The 27,692-nt window shown below is 33.3% G+C and overlaps 1 protein-coding gene across 8 annotated transcripts in view; it reads right to left on the reverse strand.

The window, feature by feature from the left end:
- CEP112 (centrosomal protein 112) overlaps window positions 1-27,692 on the reverse strand; it is a 644,230-nt gene that overhangs the window by 476,668 nt on the left and 139,870 nt on the right. For all 8 annotated transcript variants that reach the window (XM_074224744.1, XM_074224743.1, XM_074224738.1 and 5 more), the window contains one exon: window positions 3,954-4,040. In XM_074224744.1, coding sequence (XP_074080845.1) covers window positions 3,954-4,040 — 87 coding nt within the window. The remainder of the gene's footprint in view (window positions 1-3,953; window positions 4,041-27,692) is intronic.

Here is a 27,692-nt window from a genome sequence, read left to right on the forward strand (position 1 = left end):
GAAGAAGACAAAAATAGTTCCCTTAAAGAACTTACAATCTAATCCTATACAAAATACAAAAAAAATTCAATTGCAGAAAATCAGTGATAAAGAGAATGATGTTAAAGTTATATACACTTTATATATTTTTTAAGGTTTTTTCCAAGGCAAATAGGGTTAAGTGGCTTGCCCAAGGCCACACAGCTAGGTCATTATTAAGTGTCTGAGACTGGATTTGAACCCAGGTACTCCTGACTCAAGGGCTGGTGCTTTATCCACTGCACCACCTAGCCGCCCCTTAAGTTATATACTCAACAAAAAATTGAGAAATCTGAAGACAGGACCTGATTTGTCAGGAAAATGTTAGATGCCCAAATTTGTGACATATAGATATAGATGTAAATATGTACTTTTACATGTACATAAATTTTATATACATATATATATATATACAGTACATATATACATACATAAACACACATATATGTGCAGAAAAATGAAGTAAGTTACTACTGTGGCTCCCATGAAAAAAGCTGCCAACTTTACATATGAGCCTAATTGTTTAAAACATACAAATGTGCTATAAAATCAGCTACTATTCTTTTCCCCTAAGAATTAAGAATAAATGTATTCATAATGAAACACAGAATTAGCTGTCTTGATTACATTTTACAGAATAAAAGTCCTCTTCCTCATTCCTTATCACTTAGAGATGCCTTCTACTATTATTTCCTCCTTCAACTCTGTCTCACATGATATTAAGGTGGCCTAACACTTTCCAAGGCTAACTCCTTATTTGATCAAGTGATTCTATTTTCTTCCAATTATACATAAAGACAATTTTAAGTCTTTGTTATTAAATTTTGATTTCCAAATTATATCCTCCTCTTCTTATGCTCTCATCTCACTGAGAAGACAAGCATGTGCATTCACGTAAAATTTTAAAAGCATTTATATACATGTGCATTCATGTAAAATTATGTGCTTCATTTTGCATTCAGACATCAATACAATATTTTTATATTCTCTAAGTATTGTTTTTAATTTTCACTTTTCTCACTACACTCTGTCCACTCAAAACTATAATTCAATCCCTGATCTCTTTTTCATGCTCTATTCATGTCTTTACCTGTCTAAAAGATATTCCACTTATCTAAAATTCTCAAATTTGAGCTTATTATCTTTCCCTAAAAACTTTCTCCTCCTTCTGACTTCACAATTTCTATCAATGACACCATGACTCTGTCCTCTATCTTTAAACTTGAATACCTCTAAACTATCTTCTCCTTCAACTCCCACATGTAATCAGTTACCAACTCCCATGATTTCATCTCCACAAAATTTCTTTTAAATGTCCCTTCCTCTCTATTCCAATTCCTACTCAATCAACCAACTCTTCCGAATTTTTGCAGCTGCCTTCTAATCAACCACTACTCTAGCTCTATCATTCACATCTATGCCAAATTTAACTATATTTTGTATAGATCTGGACATGCTTCTCTATTTAAGTCCCTTTAATTTCTGTCTTGTTATTTTGTGTAACGTTAGTAATCTTTAAGGTAGAAAAGGAGAAGGCGGAAGAAAATTTATAGGACAACAATGCTGATTTAAAAGAAATGAAATAATAAAATTGAAATTCCTCAATCACTAAAGTTCTCTGACAGTTTTATCCCACCTTATCCCAATCTCTCCAGACATAACTCATGGTATTCTTTTCCATCAAACACTACACTACCTTTAAAATAGTCTATTCACAATACTCTTAAGCTTCCTGAAGTACAGCACAGAAGAAAGAGCAATGTAATTAGAATCAGAGAACCTGGGTTCAAAATATAGTTCTGCTATCTGTGTGATTTTCAATAAGTAATAATCTTCCTAGGCTTCATTTTTCTTCAATTCTAAAATTAATATTTTCTATCAGTTGAAATTCTTTAATACAACTTGCTGCATGAATCTATTCATTTTCTTATTTATTTATTTTTAATTTATGGAGTAAAACAAGCATTTCTATAATACAATAAAAAGATTGTTGCACACAAAACTACAATTTCATTCTACAAAAGTTGCTATTTATTTTATTTTATTAGATTTTTCTTTTGCAAGGCAATGAGGTTAAGTGGCTTGCCTAAGGCCACAAGCTAGGTAATTTTTAAGCATCTGAGGAGGGATTTGAACTCAAGTACTCCTGACTCCAGGGCTAGTGGTTCTATCCACTGCACCACTTAGCTGCCCTTTGCTATTTCTTTTAAATAAATGTTGTCCTGTAAATTTTCTTCCCCTTCTTCTCCTTCTTAATATTAGACACAAGCAGACAGACAGATAAACTGTAAGTGTATATATATATATATATATATATATATATATATATATATATATATATATATATACACACACCCAAAAAATTATACTATAAATACTACTATTTATCAGTTCTTTCTCTAGATGTAGATAAAAACTTTCTTCATCGGTGTATTATATTTAATTTGGGGAGTAAAAATAATCAAAATGATTTATACATTCAAAGTCATTCTTAAAATATTACTGTTTTCATATATACTGTTTTCTTGGTTCAGCTAATTTTGCTCTTCATTACTTTGTGCAAGTTATGTTTTTCTACGATCACTGAGTTCAACATTTCTTATAGCACACAGTAGCATTCCATCACAATCACATACTATAACTTGCTTAGCCATTCCCTAATTGATGGGTATCTTTGCAATTTCTAGCTCTTTGAATAAAAAGAACTGTTATAAACATTTTGGAACATAAAGGTTCTTTTCCATTTTCCTTAATCATCTTTGGAAAAGATTTAATAGTGGTATTGCTGGGTCAAAGGGAATAAGACAATTTAATAACTTTCAGCTTAATAGCAGATTACTCTCAAAAATAGCTGGATCAGTTCATAATTTAATCAACAATGAATTAGTGTCCCAATTTTTCATATCCCCTCCAACATTTGTTGCTTTCCCTTCAATCATTTTAGCCAATCAGGTACAAAATGATATCTTAAGGTTGTTTTAAAATGCATTTCTCTAATGAATAATTATTTAGAGATATGACTAAACTGTTTTGATTCTTCATTAGAAAACTGCCTGTTCATAACCTTTGATCATTTATCTGCTAGGAAATGATTCATATTTTTATAGATTTGACAAAGTTCTTTATATATTTTAGATATGAGAACTTTATCTGATAAACTATATTTTCCCAATTTTATGCTTTCCTTCTGATCTTGGTTACTTTCTTTTATTTGTACAAAAACTTTTAAATTTAATGTAATTGAAATTATCCATTTTATACCTATCTTTGCTTTCTAATTTTTGTTTATTCATAAATTATTCACATGTCCATAAGTATGCTAATTAATATGTTCCATGTTCGTCTAATTGTAATATCTCTTTATACCTAGGTCATATATCCATTTTGACCCTATCTTGGTAAATGGTGTTTGATATTGGTCTACGCTTAGATTCTCTATTTTGTACTATGTTTGTTTGTGTAGGTAAACTCAGAGAATTCCATCTAGTAAGGAAATTACAAAAAAAGAAACCAAATCAGTATCCAATCCTTGTATCTTCCCTAGTACTTAGTACCATATTATACAAGTAAGAGACAGTTAATACTTTTTTTGAATCATTGAAATATAAATTTATATAAAGTAACTGTCAAGCATGATTTTTCAGAAATTTTATTTTGACAATTCATTATGCTAATAAGTATCATTAAAATCATTAGTTTCCTAAATATTTTACATTATTTTGATTTTTATTCTTTATTATTTTGAAAAATCATTAATAATCCATTTGTTTATTTTTAGTTCTAAAACAATCTTATAAAGTTTTCAAAAATTCCTACTAAACCATCAGTTACTTGAAAAAAAGTGAAATTTTATACAAATTTTATAACTCCCATAGAATTCATTGAATGTAGTAGACATGCATTAAGTATTTGTTTAGTGAACAATTGTAACTTACCTTCTGAACATCAGCATCATGCTTCTGTTGTAATTTAAGCTTTTCCTCATGAAATTTACCTTCTAATATTTTTGTTTTCATCTCCAACTTCAAGGGAAGAAAAGAATATTAAATACTAATAAATTAGTTTGTTATATAAAATAAAATTTAAATTAAACAAAGCTCTTTTACAAAGACTTTATATGTTTCTTTTTTTCATTATTACTAAATTTCTAAGAGTGGTAAAAAGTTTTAAATATAGATTTTTATCTACCTTTTACTTTTAATTAAATTTTGAAGGGGGTTACCTTTCAACAGTGAATTTATATATTTCTTTAAGTCTTCATGGAGTTGTTAGCTATGAATATCCTGTCTCCAGCTCTAACCTTTCCATTTACATGTGTCTTCGGAATACTCATGTGACTCTAAATATACTATCTGTTTTTATGGGTGAGAATTTTGGAACAGTGATTGGACTTATTATTTCATTTAGTATATTGTAAGACACTGTTGAGGGTCACAGAGAGGTCACTGTGTGCCTGGGAATGGCCTAACCACCCTCTTGCCCAGGTTCAGCCTAGGCATAGTCTTCTGGGTCTGCTCACTGGATCTTCTTATCTGTTCCTCCAGTATGGTACTTCCTGGAGCATTGTGTTTAACCCTAAACTAGTGACAGCATCATTGTGTGAGAAGTACTAACTATCATGAAGAAATAAACTTTACCATCTGCTGTCCACTAGCTGGGAAGCATTTGGGTAAACCAGAACCTACGGGGATATTTTAGGCTCTGGCATTTTGAAAAATAAAGAACTGGTCATCTTTGTTTCCCATCTCTTCAACCTCTGAGACAAGTATTAGTTATGAGAAAATAGATAAATTAGCCGACAAGGAGCAACAGTATATATATGTAATCTCCAGATGAGGAAATGCCTTCTGCCAATACAAGTCAGTACTTTTTTTGTAACTTACAATCTTGGAGAGATGCCTAAGGAATTCACATGCTAAAAGATTTGTCCATGATCACACAGTCACTATGAATCAGACAAGAAAGTTGCTCCAATGTCTTCCTAGTTCCAAGGCCAGTTCTCTACTCCTCTCAGTAGTCATAATTCCTCTCAGAAAGAGGCCTATTAAAAGTTTAGAATAAATGACAATATATACCACACACACACAAACACACACATACACACACACACACACACAATATAACTTTATGTATTTTATTTATATGGATATATCTCTTAACTTTGGAAAAAATTCTTTTCCTAATACTTAACACTGTGAGATTCTTCCAGTAACAGAATTTTCTTCACAAACGTTTGTTGTAAATAATGACAATGTATTTGCAATTTAAGCTATCTTACTAAAAATTTTTAAGAGGAAAAAATGAAACTAAAAATAGAATTTGTAGATAAGAATGGTCACTTGCAATTTTATTGCATTCACTAAATATTTCTTCAAAATTGGGTTTATAATAAAACATTTTTGATAGACCAATTTTCTTGCAAAGCATCTGTACTATACTCTACCCAACTACAAATATAAAACAAATGCTTAACACTTTAAACACTATCTTCAAAAAATAAAGTTTTAAAACTAAGATACATTAAAAAAGAACCTGCTCAAAACAGACATATTTTAGTAAACTATTTACACATGTAATTTTGCACATAAAGACACACTAAAAGAACAAAAGAGTCTACATGCAGAATAGAAACTTTATACTGGAACAAAGATGGATTGACATTTTTCCTAGTGCCTATTTAAAGGTTCTGGGTAACTGGCATGGGTAAAGGAATTATAGGTTCTGAGCTGTGGTAATGACTAATGATAAGCAAAACTTTGAAAAACAGGTACTATGACAAAATTGTCCAATTCACAGAGAGATTCCAATACAGAGGAGATAATCTGAGAACATATTTGAAAAAGGGCCAAGTTGCCTAATAAACAGTAAGGCCTAAGAAAAAATCAGTAATCAAAGGATAAACAGTAGGTCAACACTAAGAATTCCATGGAGAGTAAGAATTGTTCCAAGCAGAAATACTGTAAATAACTGTTCTCCACAAGAGGTGGATTAGATGAGGCAACCAAAGTCAGAGCAGAATAGGAAAAGCAAATATGTGGATGACGATCATGATCCAGACAAGAAAAGCCAAACTAGTAGGTTAGTCAAGTTAAGTTCAGAGGGATGAGGTAAAATAGATCCAAGAGAAGCAATTTCCACCAATACTTTTTGGTGGAACCAACTTCAAAGGTTAGGCAGTAATATAAATGTATAATCATGTATAACTTACATTCTGGTCCATTAGGTAAATTTTTCCCTGGGGCATTCATTTCTAGTGATTCTCTGCTTATGATAATGGCACTTGGGAGTGCCTCTAGTTAAAGAGAACTCTGTAACAATGCATTAACTCCTATTTTCATAACTGAACTAGGGGAAATTGGACAGAGAAATGTTTTATAGTTATTAATCTGAACCTTCTTTACTGAGCATGTATTCTGCCCCCCCATCCCCTTGTCCAAGCTATGAAAGAGGTCAATGAACTTTTAGTAAAATACTATGCCTCTCTCAGGCAAAGACAAGTCCCTAAAGATAAAACAATGGATTCCTATCTTGGCCTGAAGGAATTAAGTCCTTGAGCTACCACTCCTCATCTGCATAACCCTCATTATTTCATCTCTGCTCTTTGAGCTACTCCCCCTCAACAACTTGGTTCCCCCTACCAACTTTCTCCTTAAAAGCTCAGTTCACTCCTGAGTCGTGCTGCTCCTCTACTTTTGGAGGGCAGCCTACTATGGGTGAGACATATCCATCACCCCTATTAACTTTCTTTACTACTTATCCCCTGCTGCTCATTCTTCTTTGGAGTAGTCCACTCTGAGAACATATGATTCCCCAAACTCAGGCACCCTTTTCCTACTTCTATTGAAACTCACTATCTTTCTGCATTACCTAACTTGTGAACTTTTTACATTAGCTTGTAAACTGTTTTTCCAACATGTGAATTAAAGTCCAAGACTTTTCACCTCCCTGAGAAGAAACTAGTAAGTTCACTCCCAAATGAACTCCAAGAGATCAATTTTTTAAGGCCCCATTTCCCCTAGTCTATTTCTTCCGGTCTTTAATAATAGAAGTACCTCTTTCTTCAGCAACTCCCAATGCTTTGTTAAAGGAAATCATACAACTTAAAGTCAAAAATTAGTCACCAATTTTTATAAAATAAACATTAAAAATCCAGTAAAAGATTGTAATTCAGATTTTTTTAAAACATACAAATAATTAAAAGTTGGGCAGATCAGAATTCATATTTTCCTCCTATCAAGATTTCTCTCAAAATTTCCTCTACTGAAATGTGCATAATACCAAAAAAATAAAAATAAAAACAACAAACAGCAAGCCACAGTTGCATATCATTCCTCTTTTTCATACAGATCATCTCTGAAGATATCAAAAAAATAAAAGGCTATAGGTGTCCTAGTCAATGGTTTCACAATTATGTTGATGTTATTATCATCTACCCTTTTCTCCCTCTCTTTCCACAAGTCCACCATAATTTGCAATAATCATTAGCCAAAACTACACCCAGTCACAATCCCCCCATCCCATTCAATAAAGTAAAATATTTCTTAGGGCAACAAAATGTGCATAACCTTTGATTCAGAAACACCACGACTAGGTCTATACCTTGAAGAGATAATGAAAAAGGGTGAAAACATCACTTGTACAAAAATATCCAGAGCAGCCCTATTTGCGGTGGCAAAGAATTGGAAAATAAGTGAATGCCCTTTAATTGGGGAATGGCTTAACAAACTGTGGTATATGTATGTCATGGAATACTATTGTTATATTAGAAACCAGGAGGGATGGGAATTCAGGGAAGCCTGGAGGGATTTGCATGAACTGATGCTGAGTGAGATGAGCAGAACCAGAAAAACATTGTACACCCTAACAGCAACATGAGGGTGATGATCAACCTTGAAAGACTTGCTCATTCCATCAGTGCAACCATCAGAGACAATTTTGGTCTATCTGCAATGGAGAATACCATTTGCATCTAGAGAAAGAATTGTGGAGTTTGAACAAAGACCAAAGACTATTACCTTCAATTTAGGAAAAAAGTTATCTTATTATGTAATTTTGCTATCTCTTATACTTTATTTTTCTTCTTTAAAGGATATGATTTCTCTCTCATCACATTCAACATAGATCAATATATACATACCATGGAAACAATGTAAAGACTAACAGACTGCCTTCTGTGGGGGGTGGGAGGAGGTAAGCAAGAATAGGGGAAAAATTGTAAAACTCAAAATAAATAAAATCTTTCCTAAAAAAAGAACCCCTGAAGAACATAAAACTCAAAAAAAGTAATATATTTCTGTATTCCCAAACTGGGAAGAACCATAAATCAGAGGACTTTTTAATCCCCTTGCCCTGGACAGATCATAAGGCCAAAAGGTTGGTTAGAAAAGTAGGTCCCATTTTGGCTAATTTCAGGACTTAATAAGAGTCCATCATAGTCAGGAGAGCTGGGGGTCAAGACTGTGAGTTGAATAACTTGTGTTGGGCAGTTCACAACCATTCTCATATTACTGTCATTGTGAGTTGTTACTAATGCTATGAAAGGTGGAATGTTTATACTTTATGCAAATATCAGCACAAAATAATGGCCTGGAAAGATCCAGAATTCTAATAATGTAGGAATTTTGTACAACAAAATAAATCAACACCAATTCACACTTTCTCTTTGTAAATAAATCTTAGCCAGGTTTTCACATAAATAATCCATAAAGAATCTATCAAAATTCAATGAAGACTTTTCTTTTTTTTTAATATCTTGCAAATAACTAATGAATCAAATGAAGGAAAGTATAATAGGAAGGAAAGGATATTTGCAATAAGAGGGGTTCAGTTTAAATCCAGGCTATACAACACCACTCTGACCAAGTCACTTTATTTCTCTGGTCCTCAGTTCCTTCATCTATTAAGAAAAAGAAGTGGCAAAGATAATTAAGGTCTCTTTAAGTTAAATCCGATGTCTAAGATCTAGCCTGTCAACGTATTTATTCTTACTTTATGACCAATCCAATTCCTAAATAAAATTTTTTGATAATGTTTGCAATACTGCTTCTTGTATTCAAGTTAACAATGGCAGCATGGTATCCCAATACCACAAAGCATCACTAAAAGAACATTTAGGCTTTTACAGCTGTGAAAAGCTTACAATCACTGAAAATAATAATGCAATTTTCCAAAAGCAATTTTTTTGCCTGTTTCTCCCTCTACTAACTCAATTCAAGACAATATTATATTCACCTGCACCTGATCACAAGTAGAAGAATATAAGGGATATATAGGGGATAGCTAATATCACTGTCAATTCTTGGTAGATCATGTTTCATAGTATTAAACAAGGATAAACATTTGTCAAAAGAAGCATTTCTTATTGATTGAGATGCTATTTACAAGTACCATCATAATAATTAAACTAAGCCCTAAAACATTGCAAGGGCCTCTCAGTAAAACCTACCACAAGGAAAAAGTTAATTTAATAATATACACTGTAAAAACAAATACATAAGTATTGCTTAGACAGATGATAAGCAGTCCAAGGAGTTCTTTTATCATTATATCTGTTTTAGACAAGGAATAACAACTGCCCAAAGAGGCATACCTGTGGCAAAGAATTTCTATCTATCACCAAGGCTTTAGTAAAATGGAAGCTGGAGAAGCAAGGGGGTGGGGAGATGATGGAGAGGATGGAAGGGAGAGAGAAATGATTTTGAAGGTTACTTATAATTCTAAATTCTCTTATTTATGATGGCATAAACATGAGCAGACATTCACCTTTTAGCACAACAGTTTCTCCTATTAAATATTAGTGACCTAGGTCTCCTTCAACACAATCCCAATAAGTATAAACAATGGCAACTCTAAGTTCAACACAAGGCCATAGACATAGGCATTAAGTGTCCAAAGAACCTGACCAAACTTAAAAGAAACACAGAAACTACATGTGAGGGAACTGAATAAGAAGAAAGGGCTTAAGGGGGTAGTTGATACAAAAGATATGATGTTGACCTTTGCCCAAAACAAACAGTATAGCCTAAGGAAGAATTAGAAGAGGAAAGAGTATGCTTGTCTTTTTTTTTAATATTTTACTTTTCCCCAATTACATATAAAAATAATTTTTAACATTCATTGTAAAGTTTTGTGTTCAAATTCTATCCCTCTCTTCCTCTTCTCCCTCCTGAGATGGTAAGCAATCTGGTATACATTACACATGTGTAATCATGTAAAACATTTCCAAATTAGTCATTTTGTGGGAGGAGGGAACTCAAACAATCAAATTAAGGAAGAAAGAAACAAAAAGAGAAAGAAAGAAAAAAGGAGGAAAAATAGCATGCTTCAGTCATATTCTGATGTATTCAGTCGTTTTTGGAAGCAAATAGCACTTTTCACCCTGAGTCCTTTGGAATTGTCTTGAATCACTGTATTGGTGAGAAAGGCTAAGTCAGTCACAATTATTCCACTAGAATAACGCTATTATCGTGTGCAATGCTTTCCTGGTTCTGCTCACTACTTCATCAGTTCATTTACATCTTTTCAAGCTTTTTCTGAAATCAGACTGCTTATCATTTCTTATGGCACAATAATATTGCAAAAGGATCATATAACACAATTTTTTCATCCATTCCCCAACTGATGGATGTTCCCTCAATTTCCATTTCATGAGCACTACAAAAAGAGCTGCTATAAATATTTTCATACAAATAGATCCTTTACTCTCTTTTAAAAAAATCTCTTTGGAATACAGACTTAATAATGATATTGCTTAATCAAAGAGTATACACAGTTTGATAGCCCTTTGGGCACAGTTCTAAATTGTTCTCCAGCATGGTTGGATTAGTATACAACTCTATTACCAATGCATTAGTTTTCATTTTCCCCTATTTCCTCCAACATTTATAATTTTCCTTTTCTTTCATATTATTCAATACGAAAAATGTGAATCAGTGTTGAGTTCCCCTGTTCACCAGGGCATTCATTTAGCTCAGGAGAGAAAAAGAATCATGTGTACATTCAGGTGGGGGTGCCAGCAGGACAACTAACAGTCATTTAATGAAAGTATCAAACAGTTCTTATAAAAGAAAACTACAAAATTAGCATACAGGATAAAAACAATGAAGTAACTCTAACTTGAGGAGGTAACCTAGCAGGATGTAATCTAGGTCAAGAAGTTCTGGAACAGGGCTATCAACAAGTGAGGACATGAATGATGCAGTTGTGTTATCAAACCAGAGTTCCATGGAAAACCCTCAGCTCGAGTCTTTTAGTCCAAACTGACCTCTAATCAAAACTCGCAGGAGTAGTTCTCAACAAGTCAGTCACTCATCTATTTTAATTTTTATTTCTCTATTCAATAGTGATTTCTAAAAAAAATTTGTTTATTTAAGACAATGGGGTTAAGTGACTTGCCCAAGTTCACAGTTAGGCGATTATTAAGCGTCTGAGGCCAGACTTGAAATCAGGTCCTCCTGACTCAAGGCAGTGCTGTGCCACCTAACTCCCCTTCAATAGTGATTTAAAGCATTTTTTCATATCACTATACTTAGCTTTTATTTTTTTCCTCTGAAACCTGCCTATTGATAACCTTTGACTATTTATCAATAAGGGAATGGCATCTATGCTTTTATCCAAGATGGATACAAATGCTAATAGCATACGATTGTGCTTCACTCTCTTAATAACCAATTTTATGTGTGTGTGTGTGTGTGTGTGTGTGTGTGTGTGTGTGTATGTGTGTGTGTGTGTGTGTGTAGGAGGGGAAAAAGCCCAAACACTATTGTTGCACTGTTATCGTATATCTGTAATTTCTACCTATCAAAACCTTCAATGTTAGAAAATCTAATGAACTGCTAAAGTAGCACAGATTCCTTATCTCACTGAAAATTGTGATGACTGAATGCTAAATGACTAGAAAGTAGAATGAAAAAGGAATCATCTCATCTGACCCTGTTAGATATCAGATTTATTTATAGTCTTAGAAAAATTAATACTGAAAATGAGAATTGGTTGTCTTTGCTTAATTTATGAACTTATAAACTGCTCTGTTCCCTTATTATTCTATAACTAAGATTTATACTATATTATCTACTAACTACTAATCAGTAGACTACTCATCTACAAGTGAAACAGTATGGTGGGAGAACATTTTAAAGATCTAATACAAATGTAGTAAATCATATAACTGTTTTGTGAGTAACTGTAGGAGTACATATGAATATTCCTAAAGTTATTCACAAGAACAGCTATATGATTTGCTGCATTACCAATACATTACTATGAACTATGCATTTCAAAAGAATTAAGGGAGGCAGCTAGGTGGCGCTGTGGATAGAACACCAACCCTGGAGTCAGGAGTACCTGAGTTCAAATCCGGCCTCAGACACTTAATAATTACCTAGCTGTGGGGCCTTGGGCAAGCTACTTAACCCGATTGCCTTCCAAAAGAGTAAAACTAAAAAAAAAAAAAAAAAAAAAAAAAAAAAAAAAAAAAAAAAAAGAATTAAGGTCATAAACATTCCAACAGATGTATGACATTTAAAATAAATTATAAAATGAATACTATATTTTTGTTAATTACTAACAACTAATTACTTTTCTAATTTATGTTTTAATTTCTACACTTAATTTTCTGTTCAAGTTGTAAGCAATTTTAGACTTTATTGTAAGATTTGAAAAATAATATAGATGTTTTCTAAATACTTCTAGTAAAATGTTAAACAAGAATCAAAGTGATTGTCATCTAATGAGATGAACAAGACTCGGAAAAAGTGCATATTGTGCACATCTTTAAGTAGACACAGAAATTGGAATTAAAATTTGTCTAATTTTCCTATTGTCCCCCTCTAAATCCATGAATGGGAGATATATTTCCACCCCTACATAAAACTACAGAGAACTTCTCTATACAGAATTTTAGACCAACCTCCCAAATCACCACTCAAATGTCAATTAAGGACCATAATTCCAAAGGTTTAGGTATATGTGTGTGTGTGTGTGTGTGTGTGTGTGTGTGTGTGTGTATATATATATATATATATATATATATATATATATATATATGGAGAGAGACAGCATAAGAATTTACAATAAAATGACATATTTTATTTTATATTTTTTAAATTTATTTTTATTAAAGATATTATTTGAGTTTTACAATTTTCCCCCAATCTTGCTTCTCCCCCCTCCTGACCCACACAAAGCACTCTGTCAGTCTTTACTTTGTTTCCATGTTGTACCTTGATCCAAATTGGGTGCGATGAGAGAGAAATCATATCCTTAAAGAGAAGTCTGACGTAACATGATCAGACAATAAGCTGTTTTTTTCTAAATTAAAGGGAATACTCCTTGCACTTTGTTCAAACTCCACATATCCTTATCTGTATACAGATGGCACTCTCCTTTATAGACAGCCCAAAATTGTTCCCGATTGTTGCACTGATGGAATGAGCAAGTCCTTCAAAGTTGAACATCACTCCCATGTTGCTGTTAGGGTGTACAGTGTTTTTCTGGTTCTGCTCATCTCAATCAGCATCAGTTCATGCAAATCCCTCCAGGCTTCCCTGAAATCCCATCCCTCCTGGTTTCTAATATAACAATAATGTTCCATGACATACATATACTACAGTTTGCTAAGCCATTCCTAATTGAAGGATATTTACAGGATTTCCAATTCTTTGCCACCACAAACAGGGCTGCTATAAATATTTTTGTACAAGTAATGTTTTTACCCTTTTTTCCTCATCTCTTCATGGTATAGACACAGTAGTGGTATTGCTGGGTCAAAGGGTATGCACATTTTTGCTGCCCTTTGGGTGTAGTTCCAAATAGCTCTCCAGAAGGGTTGGATGAGTTCACAGCTCCACCAACAGTGTAATAGTGTCCCAGATTTCCCACATCCCTTCCAACAATGATCATTATCCTTCCTGGTCATACTGGCCAATCTGAGAGGTGTAAGGTGGTACCTCAGAGAAGCTTTAATTTGCATTTCTCTAATCATTAATGATTTAGAGCATTTTTTCATATGGCTATAGAATACTTTGATCTCCTCATCTGTAAATTGCCTTTGCATAACCTTTGACCATTTGTCAATTGGGGAATGGCTTTTTGCTTTAAAAATATGACTCAGTTCTCTGTATATTTTAGAAATGAGTCCTTTGTCAGAATTATTAATTGTAAAGATTGCTTCCCAATTTACTACATTTCTTTTGATCTTGGTAACATTGGTTTTATCTGTTCAAAAGCTTTTTAACTTAATGTAATCGAAATCATCTAATTGGTTTTTGGTGATGTTCTCCAACTCTTCCTTAGTCATAAACTGTTCCCCTTTCCACAGATCTGACAGGTAGTCTAGTCCTTGATCTTCTAATTTGCTTATAGTATTGTTTTTTATGTCTATATCCTGTAACCATTTGGATCTTATCTTGGCAAAAGGTGTGAGGTGTTGGTCTAATCTAAGTTTCTTCCATACTAACTTCCAATTATCCCAGCAATTTTTATCAAAGAGGGAATTTTTATCCCAATGGCCGGACTCTTAGGGTTTATCAAACAGCAGATTACTATAATCATCTCCTGCATTTACACCTAGTCTATTCCACTGGTCCATCACTCTTTTTCTTAGCCAATACCAAACAGTTTTGATGACTGATGCTTTATAATATAATTTTAGATGGGGTAGGGCAAGGGTAAGCCACCTTCTTTTGCACTTTTTTTCATTAAGCTCCTGGCAATTCTTGACTATTTATTTCTCCATATGAATTTACTTATAATTTTTTCTAACTCATTAAAGTAATTTTGGGGAATTTTGATTGGTAGGGCACTAAACAGATAGGTTAGTTTTGGTAGAATTGTCATTTTTATTATATTAGCTCTACCTATCCATGAGCAGTTGATATTTGCCCAGTTATTTAAATCTGATTTAATTTGTGTGAGAAGTGTTTTATAATTGTTTTCAAAAAGATTCTGAGTCTGTCTGGGCAAACAGACTCCCAAATATTTTATATTGTCTGATCTTACTTTGAATGGGATTTCTCTTTCTAGCTCTTCCTGCTGTTTCTTGTTACACATATATAGAAAAGTTGAGGATTTATGAGGGTTCATTTTATAACCTGCCACTTTGCTAAAATTGCTAATTGTTTCCAGTAGTTTATATGATTTCTTGGGATTCTCTAGGTAGACCATCATGTCATCTGCAAAGAGTGACAGTTTTGTCTTTTCCTTCCCAATTCTAATTACTTTAATTTATTTTTCTTCTCTAATTGTTGATGCTAACATTTCTAATATAATATTTAATAGTAGCGGTGATAATGGGCACCCTTGTTTCACCCCTGATCTTACTGGGAATGCCTCTAGCCTCTCCCCATTGAATATAATGCTTGTTGATGGTTTCAGATAGATACTGCTAATTATTTTAAGGAACAGTCCATTTATTCCTATACTCTCTAGTGTTTTTAAAAGGAATGGACGCTGTATTTTGTCAAAAGCTGTTTCAGCATCTATTGATATGATCATATGATTTCTGATAGTATAATCAATTATATCAACAACAAACCTAACAGTTTTCCTAATATTGAACCAACCCTGCATTCCTGGAATAAATCCTACTTGATCATAATGTATTATCCTAGTGATGACTTTTTGTAATCATTTTGCTAAGATTTTATTTAGGATTTTTGCATCTATATTCATCAGGGAGATAGGTCTATAATTTTCTTTCTCTGTTTTAACTCTTCCTGGTTTAGGTAAGGTACTCTTAAGAAAGAGTAAGGCAAAGTTCCATCTTTCCCTATTTTTCCAAAGAATTTATATAGGATTGGAACCAATTGTTCCTTAAATGTCTGGTAGAATTCACTTGGGAATCCATCAGTCCTTGGAGATTTTTTTTAGGGAGTTAGGTAATGGCTTGTTGAATTTCTTTTTTCTGAGATATGGTTGTTTAGGTATTTAATCTCTTCTTCATTTAACCTGGGCAACTTATACTTTTGTAAATATTCATCCATTTCACTTAGATTATCAAATTTATTGGCATAGAGTTGGGCAAAATAATTTTGAATTATGACTTTAATTTCCTCCTCATTGGTGGTGAGTTCACCTTTTTTCTTTTATGATACTAGCAATTTGGTTTTCTTCTTTCTTTTTTTTAATCAAATTGACCAATTTTTATCAATTTTAATAGTTTTTTCATAATACCAACTTTTGGTTTCATTTATTAAGTCAATAGTTTTTTGCTTTCAATTTTATCGATTTCTCCTTTAATTTTTAGAATTTCTAGTTTGGTATTTAATTGGGAATTTTTCATTTGTTCTTTCTCTATTTTTTAGTTGCATGTTTAGTTCATTGATTTCCTCTTTCCCCAATTTATTCACATAAGCATTTAGAGAAATAATATATGCCCTGAGAGTCGCTTTGAATGAATCCCATAGGTTTTAGTATGTTGTTTCATTATTATCATTATCTAGGATAAAATAGTTAATTCTTTATATAATTTCTTTTTTGATCCACTCATTTTTTAAAATGAGGTTATTCAGTTTCCAGTTTGTTCTGGGTCTATATCTCCTTGGCCCAGTATTGCATATGACTTTTATTGCATTGTGATCTGAGTAAGATGTATTCACTATTTCTGCCTTTCTGCAGTTGATCATTAGGTTTTTATGTCCTAGTACATGGTCAATTTTTATATTAGTTCCATGTACTGCTGAGAAAAAGGTATATTCCTTTCTATCCCTGTTCAGCTTCCTCTATGTCTACCATATCTAATTTTTCTATTTACCTCCCTAATTTCTTTCTTGTTTGTTTTATGATTCAATTTATCTAGATCTGATAGCAGGAGGTTGAGGTCTCCCACTAGTAGAGTTTTGCTGTCTATGTCTTCCTGTAGTTCTTTCAGCGTCTCCTCTAAGAATTTGGGTACTGTCCCACTGGGTGCATATATATTCAATATTGAAATGACTTTATTGTCTATGGTACCTTTTAGAAGGATAAAGTTTCCTTCCTTGTCTCTTTTAACGCTATCTATTTTTTGCTGCTGCTTTGTCTGAGATAAGGATTGCTACCCCTGCTTTTTTTACTTCAGCTGAAGAAAAATATATTTTGCTCCAACCTTTTACCTTTACTCTATATGTATCTCTCTGCTTCAAATGGGTTTCTTGTAAGCAGCATATTGTAGGATTCTGGTTTTTAATCCACTCTGCTATTTGCTTATGTTTTAAGGGATAGTTCATCCCATTCACATTCAAGGTTATGATTACTAATTCTTTATTGCCCTCCGTGCTATCTTCCCTCTGTATTTTTCCCCTTCCCCCCCCCGTTTTATCCATATTCCGTCTTTTGTTTCTGAAACCCACCCCCTTCAGTGTGTTTGCCCTCCTATATCACCACCCTCCCCTTTCTTTCCCCTTTCCCTTTTTCCCTTCCCTTCCTTTTGTTATTTCCTTTTATTTCCCCCACACCCCTTCCCTTTCTCCATCCCCCCCTCCTCTTTTCCCCTTTTAATACTTGAAAGGTTAGATGTTTTATAAGTTAACTGAGTATGTGTAGGTTAACTTTAAGCCAAGTCTGATGAGAAGAAGATTCAGGTGTTTCTCCTCTGCTCCCTTCTTACCCACTATCACCATAGGTTTTTTTGTACCTCTTAGTGTAGTGAAATTTACCCCATTCAATCCCCTCCCTCCTCCAGTTTCTTTCCTGTCCCCCTTTTTAGGGAGGTAGTGTTTTTTTTAGATCATTCTATCTAAGTCATAGAAAATTCTGAGTATCTGTCCCTTCTAGTTCTGAATATTCTATCGAATAGAGTCAAAATTCCCGAGAGTTATTAGAGTCTTTCTCCCAAGTGGGGTTAAAGCCAGTTACATCCCATTAGATAGTAGTCTCATGGATAGGTCATGAATGTCCATCATTTCTGGCTAGGTGTATTCTCTCTCTGTTAGAGTTACATTTCTCAAGGTTTATGAGAATTTTTTTTTACCTCCATGCAGGGATATAGCCAGTTTCAACTTCATGGATTGCATTTTTTTTCCTTTTATTGACCCCCCCCCTTTTTTAACCTTTTCATGTGTCTCTTGAACCTCCTGTTTGATGTCCAAATTTTCTGTTTAGCTCTGGTCTTTTCATCAGAAATTTTTGGAATTCTTCCATTTTGTTAAATGTCCATCTTTTTTTTCCCTGGAAGAGAAGGCTCAGCTTTGCAGGAAAGTAGATTCTTGGCTGCATTCCAAGCTCCCGTGCTCTTCAAAATATCCCATTCCAGGCCCTTCGATCCCTTAAAGTTGATGCAGCCAGGTCCTGCATGATCCTTACTGTGACTCCTTGATATTTAAATTGTTTCTTTCTGGCTGCTTGCAGGATTTTCTCTTTTTTTCTGATAGTTCTGGAGTTTGGCCACAACATTCCTTGGTGTTTTCATTTTAGGATCTTTTTCTGGTGGGAATCGATGTAATCTTTCAATAACTACTTTTCCCTCCAATTCCATGATTTCAGGGCAGTTTTCCATCAGTAAATCCTGTAATATTAAGTCCAGGCTTTTTTTTTCTCTTCAATGTTTTCAGGAAGCCCTATAATTTTCAGGTTGCCCCTCCTCGATCTATTCTCAAGGTCAGTGGTTTTGTTGATGAGGTATTTTACATTTGCTTCTATTTTTTCTATTTTTTTATTTTGTTTAACTGACTCTTGCTGTCTCATGGAGTCATTAGTTTCTGTAGACTCCATTATTTGGGGGGGGGGGGGAGGAGTTTTCTTCATTAACCTTTTTCAACTCCTTTTCCAATTGGTCAATTCTACTTTTGAAAGAGCTTTCCATTTGACCAATTGAGGTTTTGAGAGAATTAATTTCTTTTTGCATTTGCTCATTTGAGGATCTGAGAGAATTGTTCTCACTTTGTAATTGTCCAATTGATGATCTGAGAGATTTATTCTCCTTTTGTGTTTGTCCAATTGTACTTTCTAAGGTTTTGTTTTCTTGTTGCAAGGTATTAATTGTCTCTCCCAAAGTTTTAAGCTCCCTCCTTATTTCTTCAAGGAAGTCTTTCTGTGCTGGTGACCAGATTGTATTCTCCTCAGAGGTTCCAGGTCTCTCTGCGTTGGGGGTCTTTCCCTTCCAGGAACTTTTCTATGGATCCACCTATCCGCTGAGCCTTCTTCACTATGCTAAGACCTTGAGTTGGGGGGGAGCTGGTTCACTTGGCCTTGGGATCACTAAAGGCTTTAGTGAGTGCAGTTTCTCTGGCTGGACAGTAGGAGGTGCTGGTTGCCCTCTCTGGAGTGTCTGTGACATTGGTTGAGAGGCCTTCTCCCTTTGCCCAAAGGGAGGAGTTGGAACTATTGAATTCTTTTGCCTTCAATCAATGGTGGGCTTTACTCTGGCCCGAGGTCATTCCTCAGCTGGGGTGGTCCTGCTTACACACCTGGGCCTGAGGCAGAAGTAGTTTGCATTTGTTTGTTTGGGAAGAGGTCTCTGTGCAATGGAGGCATAGACTCAAAATTTCTCAGATCCTAGGAGCCTAGGGATGGTGTCCACAGCTCTCCTGCACAAGGAGTCTCCCCCCATCCTACTCCCCAAGCTCCAGGGGGACAGCACCAACACCAGCGCGTCTGCTTCCCCGCGGACCCAAGCCCGATCCAGCAGGTTCGGCTCTCAGACTCCCAGCTCCAATTCAGCTGTTAATCTGGCTGATCCGGGGCTGATCCTCCCTCTGAGCCCAGACTCACCTGCCCGATTTCAGCTGAAGCTGCTGCAGGTGACAAATCCTGAGATAGATGTTCTTTCTCCTGGCTTTTCTTTCTGAGTTTTGTGGGTTGGATTTCTTTAAAGAGGTTTGTTTCATGTGACAGATGGGGAAGAGATCGGGAGACTTTAGAACTGTGCCTGTCTTCTCTCTGCCATCTTGGCCGGAAGTCAAAATGACCTATTTTAAAAGCTATATCAGACACTTCCAGGGCAGAGCCAAGATGGAGTGTGGAAGCTAGCTGAGCATGCTCCTGTAGCTTTACCCTATATTATAATAAATGAAATAAATGAAGCCTCTAAATAAAATTAAAGCTACAGATCCCACTCATACACACACACACCTCCATACATTATGGAGGATCTTCAGTGAAGGTCTATCTGTTTTGGGGAAAAAGGGAAATATAGTTCAACTAGACAGGAGAGCAGGAAAGGTAGTGGGAAACTTTTAGCCATGGCATAGCCTAGGTCAGGGCAGTATCCCAGGACCCAGCTGAGCTATATAACAACCCACTTATTAGCAGCAAGACAAAAGTCCAGGTCCTGGCTCAGTTAGAGAGCAGACCAGCAGGGAGGGTCCCAACACCAAAGTCTGATCCCTATCAACAATGGAGAAGGAGACAAGAATGATTAGGGAACAAACCACTACTTAGGCAAAGCTTAGACATAGAGAACAGGCAATGCTTGGGCTGCATAGGCAACACCTTGGCAAGCAAAAAGCCAGAGATCAGATCACAGCCCCAAGAAAAAAATCTTGGGATTGTACCCCAGGAGTAAAGCTCAACTATCAAACAGAGCAAAGTATTCCAAAAATAATGCTAAACCATAGAAACTTACTATTCAGATAGAAAAGATAAAAATGGTATCTCAGAAGAAGAAAGCAGTGACAAATTACCTACATGGGAAATCTAAAAGGAGTTTATGAATTGACCTCAAATACAAAACCTCATGGCAGAGCTTTAAAAAAAGGTTTAAAAACCAAAGAAGAGAGGAAGAAAAATGGAACAAAGAAATGAAAGTCATTAGAAGAGAATTATGAAAAACTGACTGAAGAAATCAACTCCTTTAAAAATAAAAATGACCAACTGGAAAAAGAATTTAACCCATTAAAAAAATAAAATTGGTCAACTGAAATAGGAATACAACTCATCAAAAAGTAAAATTAACAAACTGGAAAAGAAAAATAATTCATTTAAAAAAGTAAAAGTAATCAATTGGAAAAGGGAACACCAAAAAAAAACGACATTATGAGACATCAAGATTCACTAAATAAAATCAAAAAGCCAAAAAAAATTAGAAACTAAATAACCTTATTTTAATGAATGAATGGATAAAACAACAGATCATAGAAATGATCAACGATTTCATCTAAGAAAGAGATAGAAAGAGAAATCCCATTTAAAGTACCTACAGGCAACATAAAATACTTAGAAATATATCTCCCAATGTATGAACACAATTACAAAATACTTTTCACACAAATAAAATCAGATCTAAACAATTGGAAAAACAATAATTGCTCATGGTAAGACTGAGATAATATAAAAAAATGAAAATTTTACCCAAATTAAATTACTTTTTCAGTGCTATACCAATCAAACTACCAAAAAACTGTTTTATAGCCCTGGGAAACAATTGTAACAAAATTCATCAGGAGCAATTTTTATGGATCTTTTGATCAAGAATTTCAAGGGAATTAATGGGAAAAAAAGTAAAAGTGGCCAAGCTGTAAGTGGTAGTCATCAAAATTGCCTGATACTAGTTAAGAAATAAAGTGAGGAACCAGTGGATTAGAATAGGAACAAAAGAAACAATAGTAAATGATTACAGTAATCTACAGTTTGAGAAACCTAAAGTCATTAGCTTCTGGGGAAAGAACTCACTATTTGATAAAAACTGCTGGGAAAACTGGAAAATTGTATGACATAAACTACACATAGATAAAGGTCTCATTTCTAAAATATATAAATTTATTCCCCAAATGATAGTCAAAGGTAATTTTCAAACAAAGAAATTAAAGTTATATAGACTATGAATATATATATATATATGCATATATATATATATATATATATATGAAAAAATGATCCAAATCATTATTGATGAGAGAAATGTAAATTACAACAACTATGAGGTACCATCTTATCTTGGCTAAGATGACAAAAAGGGAAAACGATCAATGTTGGAAAGTTGTGAGAAGATTGGGACATAATTGCACTATTGGGTGGAATTGTGAACATATCCAGCCATTCTGGAGAATAATCTGGAACTATGCCCAAAAAGAAATACAACTAATCATACCTTTTGACCAAGCAATACTAATACTATGCCTATATCCAAAAGTTATCATAAAAATGGAAAACGTCCCATATGTTTAAAAATATTTATAGCAGTTCTTTTTGTAAAAGCAAAAAATTAGAAATTGAGGGGATATTCATCTATTGGGGAATGGTTGAACAAATTACAGTATATGATGTGATGGAAAACTATTACTCTATAAGAAACCAGACTTTAGAGAAGAATGGAAAGAATTTCATAAACTGATGCTGAGCAAAGGGAGTAGAACCAAGAGAATATTGCACATGTTTATGAGTTGATCAACTATGATGGATGCAGCTTCGCTCAGTAGTTCAGAGATCTATGAAAACCCTGGGAGACCTCTTATAGACAAAGCCATTCACATCCAGGGGAAAATAAGAACAATTAAAAAACACCACAAAAATCTGATCAGATACTATGTTCACTTTAAAAAAACTTCTCTTATGTTTCTCCTTCCTATCTCATGGTTTTCTTTCTTTTCCTTTAGTCCACAAAATGACTAATATGTAAATATGTTAAACACAAATGTGCATGTACAACTTATACCAGACTGCTCATTGCTAAGAGAAGCAGGGTGGGAAAGGAAGATGGTAGAAAAATGTGTAATTTATAAATATGCAAGTGGATGAATGCTGAAAAATTCTAATAAAATGCACCTTGAAAAATAAAATATCAATAAAAATAAATATACAAAAAAAAGAAATTAATCTTCCCCAAAGGAAAAAAAAGCTAAATTATTTGCTAATGATATCTGTTCAACTTATTCCATGGCTCTATAAAATGATAGGGTAGATAAAATGCCTACAATATGGTCCTTTCTTTAACACTTTTTAAGAAAAATAACATTTATGAAATTCTTAATTTTAAAAAAGGGTATCAGATGAGAAGGAGACTAATATGAGTAAACAATTTTTATTAAAATCTAATTGTTTGTTCATTCTGTATTTAGAATACTAAGTTGTACCTTTATAATGAAAATGATTAAGTAAACTGTGATTTCATTTGAATTTTCTTAGCCCATAATACTAAATTAATTTCTCCCATAATACTATATTAATTTCACTCACAATATGGACTGTGTTAACTCTCCCTCCCCCCCCAAAATTGGTGAAATTCAGAAGACAGATATATTTATAAGCACACACACATACATACAGACACAAACATATATTCACATAAACACACACATATATTTAACAGTATTAGTGCTGATAGAATTAGCATGCATCTGTCATTTCCAAAAAGGTCAGAAAAAATAAACAAGCCTCAATTTTCAGGGGAATATAATTAATTTTCATGAAATTAGAAAATTTGTATTTTATTTTTAATACTAAAGATCAGAGCTGAAAAAGCTTCAAAAATAAGAGTCAGAGGACAGTTCATAACTTTAATAAAGATCAGATTCATAAATATATTCCTTGGTGACAGGTGACATTTTTATAAAAAGGAAATAATTTCTGATTATTTCAATGATGGAATATTTCCCACAACAAGTATTTATTTCCCTTATTTAATATTTGAGGCAAACATAACTGAAAAGGAGTCAACCATTATTTACAGTGATTAACTTGACACATAGTATCCCTAAATAGCTAAGGAGACTTTCAATCAAAAACATCATGTTTTTTTAATCTTCAATTTTTTCTCACTAATTTTATTTATTTATTTATTTATTTATTTATTCATTATTCATTCATTCATGCAATCATTTATTCATTTGTTTGTTTTTGCAAGGCAATGGGTTAAATGGCTTGTCCAAGGCACATAGCTAGGTAATTATTAAGTGTCTCAAGTAGGATTTGAACTCAGGTACTCCTGACTCCAGGGCCCCATGCTTTATCCACTGCACCACCTAGCCACCCCTCACTAATTTATTTCATTTCATATCCAACTATTACGTAAGATAAGAGAATAAATTAATAATAGAATTTATGAAATGTTTTCCATAGACTTAATTTTCGGTCATTTTAATTAAAACAGTGCATTGCTAATATTTGGTCAAGTAATTATAAAATTAATGCTTATTTTGTTATTTCTATCTCAAACTGAGAGGCTCAAATTATTTTTTCCTAAAATTTCCTTAGAAAATAACTAAAACGGGGGTGGCTAGGTGGCATAGTGGATAAAGCACCGGCTTATCTGAAGACAGAGGAAAAGATATATTTGTAAATGAAATTAAAATTAAAACAGAAGAAATTCATAGTTTAAGAGATACCATTACAAGTAAAAATATCCAATATAGTGGCCACATTTCACAATGCATTATTCAGTCCTATTTGTCCTCCACTTTCTCTATCTTGAGGGGTTGAATATATTTATATGTTCTCAAGGAAATTCATTCATTTTTCAGTGGCTCAGAGTTCAGTTTCATTGCAGTAATTTCATTTATACTACTGAAGTCATTCTGCATGTTGCCATGGTTTTAATTAATTCACATTACATCATTTCATACCAATATTACCAATGTATTTCCAAATTTCTGGTGTTTCTATTTGTTACTGCACCATAATATTTTGCATTCAATCTTTAGTCCTTTTAATTTTGGCATCAATATTTTTTCTTGCTCTTTGCTAACACAGAATGAATATCTTAGTATATATTGCAATATTGCTAATATCTTCTATTTTCTAGGCTTATATGGACAGTAGTGGAATCATTGGGTCAATGGAATTAGATAGATTAGTCACTTTTCTTAAATAATTTATCACTGACATTCAAAATTAGATGGACTATTTCACAATTCCATTTACATTCTAGTTATATGTTTGTCTTTCCATGACCCCTCCAACTTTGTCTGTTTACATATTTTAGCATCTTTACCTATCTGTAAAATGTGAAGCACAATCTCGGTGATATTTTAAACTGAATGTTTTTTATTATTAGTCATTTAGAGCAGGTTTTCATGTCATGCCTTATGGTTTGAAATTCCTCTTTTGAAACATGTTCATATTCTTTAATCATTTATCTATATAAAATGGTTTTTGGTTTTATTTATCTGCAATTCTTTGTTTATTGTGAATATCAAAGTAGGCTCTAACCATGCTATAAAGGTAACAAAACATCATTTCCTGTGACATTTGATCAATTTGTATTTAACAAAGCATGATAGGTATGTATAAAAAGATTACCAGAAAAACACTTAAAGTTTTTTGGAGAGAAACAAATTCTAGGAAGAGTTTGAAAGACAGTTCAGAATTTTTGAACCTCCAAAAAGTCCTACTTAGACAATGCACTATAACATGAATTCTTCAAGGCCGTGGCAATGAAATTTAAGTTTGGTTAAGTTTTACCAAACTAGAAAACTTCAAGCTTGTATGTATGATCCTGACTGATCAAATCTCCTTTCAGAGAACCAAACTAGTTAGAAATATGAAATCTCATCACCAATAAGTTGGCCATTTAGTAATAAATTTATTTGACCCTAACAACCAATGAAACAAAGAAATACTTTAAAATAGTATTTTCAAAAGGTGCTAAAATCAGTATCTCAAAACTTTAACTCTATTACTTACAATCTAAATGTGAATAAATAAATGATGAATGAATAAATATATGTACATATTGTTGCTGTTGATCCTTTATTTTTAAAGGACCAATGACATCATAGGGTGATATCTTGATTTATTCAGGTTTTGGATGGAAGTTAAATTTGCACAAAATCATCAGTCTCATTTTCTCTTCCAGAGTTATTGAAATCCAATGGTAAGACTGGTTACTAGGATGACTGATGATGATCCAGAATGTGATGGATGACCTTGGCATCTTCTATGTCTGACCAAGTTCCACACACTCCATAATACCTGCTTCAGTCATCTGGAAGACATTCAGGCCACTGGAACAAAGTGTTCTCTTCTGCCAATCCCACCAGAGGAAGTTTTCACATATTTTCACCCCTTACTTCATCAATGGTTTTGAGGCCTGTTGCTTACTCTCAAATTTATTTAGTTTGGCTGTCAAGACAATTTTACTAGGGTATGGCTGCTCTAAATGCTATAGTTCATTAGATCCACAGATGAGAGTTGGACCAAAAGTCGACACAACACCGAAGATGGATAAGCAAAGAACTTAGCAAGCCCTTACACAAGAGATGCTAATCCTCCCTGAACACCCCATACATACACACACACACACACATATGGATACATGTAGCTACATTTTGAGTACTCTTTGGAGAAACACAGAAGATAAGTGTCAGAATTAGTATTATATACCCAACAGAAAAAGTAACATAATTTAATGATGTTTTTGTTCATGCCACATATAGAACTCATGTTAAATATTTGCAAAAAAATCCAATCATAATATATACAACTTTTTCATCAAGAGTTGCAAATTTTAAGAAGCAGGAAAATTTCTATAAAGAACTTAAAAAAACCCTCCAAATTGTCAGAGCAAAAGTTTCACATAGTGTTTGAGATCATATTCTTCTATTTTATATAGGTACAAGAAAAGTCTCCATTTCTAAGAATTTTAAAAAACAGAAGCTCAAGTAGTAGTTATAAATTCTCAAGATTAATCTAAATGGTTACCTTTGATTTCATATATTTATGTAAAATGTTATAAAACATAATTGTTTATCTCAAAGAGTGAACAATTACAGGTTATATTTGGAATGTAATCTCAAGGATCCTCAAAGGCAAGAACTTAAAAGTTTGCTTCTTTTTAAAAAAGATTTCAGTATTTGTAGTTAACTTTTAAGAATAAAAAACTTTTGGTTTATAATAAGCAACTGACACTTTTCCCCATTAAAAGCACTTATAGGTTACAGTTACACACTACAGTTGGGGATCTAATGTCTTACCCCTAATTTTTTTTTTACATACACACTTTGACACTCAGTAACTTCTAAACAAAAGAGAGAATAGGTAAGAATAATGAAAAATATACTGGAAAGAAGTAGGAAAGAGAGAGAGAGAAAGAGAGAGAGAGAGAGAGAGAGACTGATAACACAGAATACAAAGCTTCTTTATGTTGTTACAACATGATTACTTTCTTGAAGAAAAGAATTTAGACACTAGGCATGGAAAGTCACAAATAACATCATAAAAACTTAAAAACATTTTAAAAGACAGGAAAAATCATTACTGAGGTGAGAATTATCTCTTATCTATCCATGTCTAGTTAGACTACAACTTCACTGAGCAAAACTAATAATTAGTAAAAAGCTAAAGAAAAATAAATGAAAAAAGATCGATGAAATACGTATCTGAAAATCACTCAGCAATGAACTATTTAAACAAGTAAATAATAATAATAATAATGAGGATATATAAACAATAAATATATAAATATATGGATATAAGACAAATAGCCATTTCTAAAAGAAAATGGCTAAATGATATGACTATTATTGTTTTATCAAAAATGATTAAACGTACTGAGTAATCACAGAAACTTAGGGCACTTAAACAAATTGATGCAGAGTAAAGTGAACAAAACCACAAATAATTCATAAAATAACTGCAAAATTATAAAAAATCTTACAGACTTAAGAACTGACTTTTGAATCTCTGATTTATTACTTCTCTGGTAAGATGTGAGGAAGCATGATTCATCATATTTCTTTAGCAGTCAAAGTTGATCACTGTTATTTCTTTCTAGTATCACATAACAATATACTGCTGCCAAATGTTTAAAATATAAATTTTCATTTCTG

The sequence above is a fragment of the Macrotis lagotis genome, chromosome 2 (genome assembly GCF_037893015.1).
Source record: "Macrotis lagotis isolate mMagLag1 chromosome 2, bilby.v1.9.chrom.fasta, whole genome shotgun sequence".
Taxonomy (NCBI): domain Eukaryota; kingdom Metazoa; phylum Chordata; class Mammalia; order Peramelemorphia; family Peramelidae; genus Macrotis; species Macrotis lagotis.